This window comes from Prorops nasuta, unplaced genomic scaffold, assembly GCF_024137725.1.
Source record: "Prorops nasuta isolate Cenicafe-Biocafe unplaced genomic scaffold, Cenicafe_Pnas_1.2 PNAS00005, whole genome shotgun sequence".
NCBI lineage: Eukaryota > Metazoa > Arthropoda > Insecta > Hymenoptera > Bethylidae > Prorops > Prorops nasuta.
The window spans coordinates 2451523-2458097 of record NW_027116802.1 but is presented as its reverse complement, the minus strand read 5'-3'; the positions used below and the strand labels follow the sequence as shown (position 1 = coordinate 2458097).

The window sequence follows — 6575 nt, the reverse complement described above, 5'->3', positions numbered from 1 at the left end:
GTTCTAATGATAAATCAGATTTACGTTACTATACTTAATTTACATTTTTTTATCATTAAAAATGTAAAGAATGATTAATATAGAAATAATGATCCGATTTATGCCGTGTTTAGGCTCATTTTCATCATAATAATGGAAGCAATACTTTAATAATAATTTAAAAAATGTTTAATTAATAATATAAATTTTTAAGATTTGTATTAACATTTGAAGTAGCAGGTATAATTGATTTGCTTTTATTTATGGGGTTAGGTGCAGTCAGAAATTTTGAAAAAATCGATTTTTCGATTTTTACATTTTCTTATAGTAGTAACTCTTAAGAATATTTCCTGAAATTTTTATGCCATTCCGGATAAAATTGACTATTTTATAGCATGATTGGTAAAGTGCGGCAACGGCGTTTATACGTCCCGGTTTGATGTAAGTTGCCCGGTGACCCGGTGCCCCGGGTCGACTGAGCTGTTTGTACTTGTTTTGATTTTCAAGTAACTAACTAAAAGGTAGAGGTAAACATCTGTACAGGTGACAAAGAGCAAGCTGAAATGAAATCTTGATTAATAATATTTCAAATCGTTTCTGTAACGATCCTTGTTTGCCAAGTAGCGCTTAGCGGTAAAACATCTCTTGCGAAGATTTGTCTCCATTTAAAAACTTATAATGCCATACAATAGTCGAAAAATAAGTAGGGAAAGACGAGAGTCAGGTGAAGGCCAAAAATCTCGGCCAAGAAAACGAAAGAACGTTTTCAATCCAAAAACGGCCGAGCGCGATGAAACGGCTTCAAGTGCTTCAGCCAAAAAATTGAAACGTCAAGAAGATGTTGCTGCGCCCATGGACCATAGCATGGAATACAGAATTTTAAATTTCTTCGTTGTATTTTCAGCAATTTCGAGTGTTGTGAAGTGTAAAACGTGCGACGGAAATATAAAATTTCAAACAGCAAGTACACGCGGTCTTGGCTTCAAAGTCGTTTGTTTTATGTGACAATTGCCCTTCACAATACATTCCTTCATGTCCATTCGTAGGTCATTCTTATGAAATAAACAGGCGTATCATCTTTGTTATGAGAACATTAGGCGTTGGATATAAAGGCCTACAGAAATTTTGCGGTTTAATGGATTTTCCGCAGTTTCTGGATAAAAATACTTATCAAATTTTATTAAAAGCAATTCGTGATTCCTGTGCGACAGTCAGTGAAATATTTATGAAAAATGCCGTGATAGAAGAAGTTAAAGAAACTTGCAAAGCTGAAAATCTTGAAAATACGACAGAATTGACTGTATCTGGAGATGGAACCTGGCAAAAACGCGGGTACACTTCTTTATATGGGGTATTCTCATTGATTGGTCATTATTCTGGTAAAGTGGTTGACATCATTGTTAAAAGCGGTTATTGCAAGCAATGTGAATTTTGCAAATCTAAGTTGGATACTCAGATGTACGAAGAATGGTACGACGAACACAAAATTTCATGCTTAGCAAACCACGAAGGATCGGCAGGAAAAATGGAAGTTGATGGAATTGTGGAAATGTTCAAACAATCGCAAGAAAAATATAATGTTAAGTATGTCAACTATATTGGAGACGGCGATTCTAAAACATACAAAGGCATTGTTGATGCAGCTCCTTATGGCGAAACTGCAATAATTAAAAAAGAATGCGTCGGTCATGTGCAGAAACGAATGGGCAGTCGGCTAAGAGACTGTAAGAAAAGGAATAAAGGACTCGGTGGTAAAGGCAAACTTACAGGGAAAATGATTGATAAACTAAGTGTTTATTATGGCTTAGCTATACGCAGAAATTGCAACTCACTTGATGGAATGAAAGACGCGATTTGGGCTACATTTTATCACTACAGTTCAATTGCTAAGAATCAAGAAGAGCAGCATAGCAAATACCCAAAAAGAGCGGATTCATGGTGTGAATATCAACGCGCAAAAGCAAGTAATGAGCTTGACTCGTACCAGCAGAGTTACACATCATTACCAGCAGATGTATTAGAAGCTATTAGGCCTATATATGATGACCTTAGTAAAACCGAATTGCTACAAAGATGCATTGGAGGCTTTACACAAAAAAATAACGAAAGTTTGAATAACTTGATATGGAAAATAGCTCCCAAAACGATAACTTCCAGCTCAGTTATTGTTGAGATTGCAGCATTTGTTGGCATGACATTGTTTAATGAAGGTATGAACGGGCTTTTAGTTATTATGAACTCTATTGGAATCACTTGCGGAGTAAACGCTCATTATTATGCGCAAAAAGAGGAAAATGAGCGTATCGCGCTAAGTAACCAACGCGCAGAAGAGAGCACGCGTGAAGCAAGAATACTTCGCCGACAGCAGCAAGCAGAAGATTTGGAAGCGGCAATGTCTGTGGAAGGAGTACTGTATGGGCCTGGAGTGGATGACACCGTTTAAATAGGAAAAAAAGTAAGTTATCATAAAAAAATCATAATTCCAAACTTTAAACGCGAAGTTCTCGAAACACCATTTTTCAAAACGGTGAGTAAGATTGCTCGAAAACCGCTCAACGTATAGCTTCCCGACTTTAAAGGTACCTTTTAGAGGTAAAAATCTCGGCCTTAATCGAAGGATTTCATAATATCTTCAATACTTTTTTGTGGAGCTCAAAATATATACAGTTTTTTTCATTGAAAATCCTATCGTCATGTTTAAGAGTCCGCCATTTTGTTGCTATTTATTATTTTTAAAAATCCTTCGATTAAGGCTGAGAAAAAATACTCTACTTTCATAATCTTTTCGAATTTTGATCCGCAGATGATCGAGTCCTGAGATATCGTGCTCACCGCAAAACCCGTTTTTGTAGCGGTCATCCGGATCATCACATTCTGACGCCACAAAAATAAATATTTTTTAACATTACGACTCAATATTTTTTCTTAAAATACCAATCTTTTATGTACTTCATTTTAAAATTATTAAAGAATTATGAACTTCAAAAGCAACCGTCATGAAATAAGGCGTTTTTTCACAAGCGTGACTGCACCTAACCCCTTATGGCCTGCAGTTTATTACCGTAAGCTCAATGCTAGTATATGTAGGCCGCTTGGTGGGGGAAGCCTTCTCAGCTTGAGAAGGTCCTTTAAAACATTTATTGATATGTTGGACAGAATATATTTCCCGGAGTGTACTAACGCTAGTACACATACCGTTATTAGTTTTGTTTATATACGTTTTAATTACATTCCATTACATGTTATTCATCGAAAAAATTTATAATCATACAGGAATATGCGAATTAAAATTAAATGTCTTTATCTATCACAAGGAAATTATTTATTTACTAAATCGTTCTTTTGTGAATGGATTAAGCTCTCCGTCAAAGCCAGACTCCAATAAGTAATTTAATAAGACGCCATTAATTCATATCGTTATGAACTTTAATATGTTCACGATCATTAAAATATCACTGCTGTATATATTGCCTACTGTATATAATTTTCATAAAATATTGTTATGTACATAGAATAAACATACATAACTCATTGCTATTATAAGCACTATATAATTAATATTATTAATATTATTATCATTTAAAGATATAATTAATAACTCTAAATCTATCATGATTATATTAAAATATCAATAGCCTCATTGTAAAGGAGAGATACTCCTAAAAGCGACAAATTCCTAAATGTAATACGAAGCGCCAGACGCAGCTCGTTCACACAGTCGCCAAGGCTAAGTCCCGACACGTGGCAAAATGCACTTCGACGGCAGTCGAATGTTCTAGAACAATGACGCATTTGACCATTGGGACCCGCAAATGTTACCATATAAGGTAATGTTTGACGCTGCACTTTGAGGGTAGGAGCCCCAAACGTGCAGCCCCAAAAATCAGTTCGAGTCAAAAGCTAGAAGGAGCAGGTCGAGTCTCCTAGGACCTTCAGTCCTCTTATTTCTTAAACTTATCCAGGCAATCCTTTGTCTCTTAAAACTATAATTATCTAGCTCATAGCTCTGGTTATCAATTTGTATAAAGAAGAAACATTGTAAATCAAACGTCAATAAACTTTATTATACAAAAGAATTTCGAGTTTGTCGTGAATCAGCGATTGAACCACAACAAACTGGTGGCAGCGGTGGGATCCGAAGAGACTGGTGAAGATCAAACCTACATAAATCTTCATCCCAAGGAAAATCAAGAAAATTCTATTTCTTCGATCGACCAACCTCTACAAGGACGAACCGACGTGGACGATCATCGATACTCAACGAGACATCCGCCAACTTCGCCTTTCTCAGCAACGGAGCGACAAACCCACAACTTCGAGGTTCACCCCGCATACTACCTCACGACTACAAGAAATCAACGACTGGAAACCAGCAGAACTTGCAGCCAGCCAACCAGTGAAAATGAGCTTTTGGTGAGTACGGTACCAATCATATCAGTAGCAATTTTAATTGTGAACTTTGTAACCGCGAGCCCATAGCGTTCGTAGTACTAAATTTCTTCCATGTACCGTAATCCCGATAATTTAGACCGAACTCAATCTGAACCCAGCTTAACTCCCGCGACACATAGTGTACCTCGACCAAATCGTGTTTCAATCTCCCGAGAGATAGACAGTTGCATCTCTCAATTAGGGAATAGAACTTTGCGTACTCTTAGGGAAACCGACGAAGGAACCCCATTTCGAAACGTAAATACGCGAAGACGGAATAGACTAACTATGGCTCACCGTGGCAACGCGAATAACGACGCCCCAGATTTAGACCATAGTTACACCGCGGAACGTCCCCCTATCAGAATAGAAGACGCACCAACAAACACGATTCCACTTGACGAAAGCGTACCTCCTAGCGCCATAGATGCTGAAATTAGAAGATTACACCACAGCATAAGGCCCCGCGATATTAGCATAATGGAAGAAGAAAACGCGAGACTGAGAGACGAACTCTCCAGGTTACGACAAAATTTTAATAGGTTCCCCTCGAGGACCTCCACGGCAAGACCGACACAAAGAACATCGTATGTGACTCCATGCGAAAGACCTCGATACGTGCCAGATCTAGACGATGAGGAAGAAGAAGAACCTCACCACGGATATGCTTCCCTACACGTAACTCTTGGAAGAATTCCAAAGTATAAAGGAGACCCAGACGAGCTAGAACCGTTTGTGAATTCCATAATTATGGCAAACCAAAATCTACACCCGTTAGATAGAGACGAATTTCTACGGCAGGTTAGATTCACTATACTAAGAGGCAAAGCTTACACCGAAACTAAGCACAAAGTAATCGAAAATATCGAGCAACTAATACGAGAATTAGAAGAAGCATTCAAACCCCGACGGTCTACCGCGACCCTTCAAAATAGTTTAAATCGATGCCGACAAGGAAAAGATGAATCGGTACGATCCTATGCTTCTCGACTAGAAGACATATTATCAGGTTTGAAAGAAAGATGCATCACGCCAGCAAATGACCCGGCTAAAAACGAAGCCATAGAAGAATTGTTAACGCAACAAGCGAAACATCAATTCATAAAAGGATTGAATTTTAAACTCCAAGTTATGGTAGCATCTTGTGAACGTGCAACTCTAAGAGAATCAATTGCTATCGCAATCGATCGTGAATCCTTGACTCGCTCCGACGAAGAGTACAGAACTCAACAGGGCTCGACCCATGGCAGACGCGATAACCAAGGACAACAACGATCCTCCGGACAACGGAATAACTCGCACCTCCATTGCAAACGCTGCGATAGGAAAGGACATGTAGCCGAAAAGTGCTACGCGCGACTTAGCAACGCAAAACGGACTCAGAGTCACTCATCTTCCGTTAACAAAGTATCCACCTCTTGCAATTATTGCAAAAAACCAGGACACACCGTCCAAGAGTGCCGCACATTAAAAGCAAAGCGAGAAAGAGAAGCTCAGCAGAATGCAAATAATTCAGAGCAACCAATTAACGAAAACCTGAATCGACCAACACCTGTAGGAAATTTAACCGCTAATATGGTATTATGTACTCCCATAAAAAATCTGATCGAAGTACAAGCCGCTGAATTCATACGACCAGCAACCTTACTCTTCGATACTGGAGCCGATGTCTCCATAATTAAAATAAAAGTCCTGCGCAAGGAAACGATAGCTGACAAAACCCCGATTACGCTAACAGGAATAAGTGGAACACCTGTAAAGACGCTTGGATCAGTTTACCTACACGTAAAAGTCGGAAAATACACTATAGCCCATAAATTTCAAATAGTACCAGACACCTTTTCGCTAATAGCCGACGGACTAATCGGTATGGATTTCTGGAAAAGAAACAGTTTCCATTATGAAAAGGACGTGTCCTTGACGATGCTGGGACACACCTGGCCAATGAAACAAGTAGTATCACGCACGGTATCACTAAAACCGAGATCCCAAACATTAGTAGCCGCGTTAACAGATAGTAAACAAGACGGCATTGTAAACGGACACCAAATACTACCTGGAGTGTATATAGGTAACTGTGCCACTAGGCCAACCAACTCTACCTGCTGCGTCAGCATCTTGAACATCACGGAGAGAGAACTAGAGATACCCTTGCCTACAGTTGT

General features: G+C 38.8%; 1 protein-coding gene across 1 annotated transcript; it reads left to right on the top strand.

The window, feature by feature from the left end:
* The first annotated feature begins 657 nt into the window (after positions 1–657).
* LOC136773493 (uncharacterized) lies at positions 658–2422 on the top strand. The gene is given in 2 exon segments (XM_066727209.1): positions 658–972; positions 974–2422. Coding segments are annotated over 2 exon segments (1764 nt in total).
* Positions 2423–6575: the final 4153 nt, after the last annotated feature.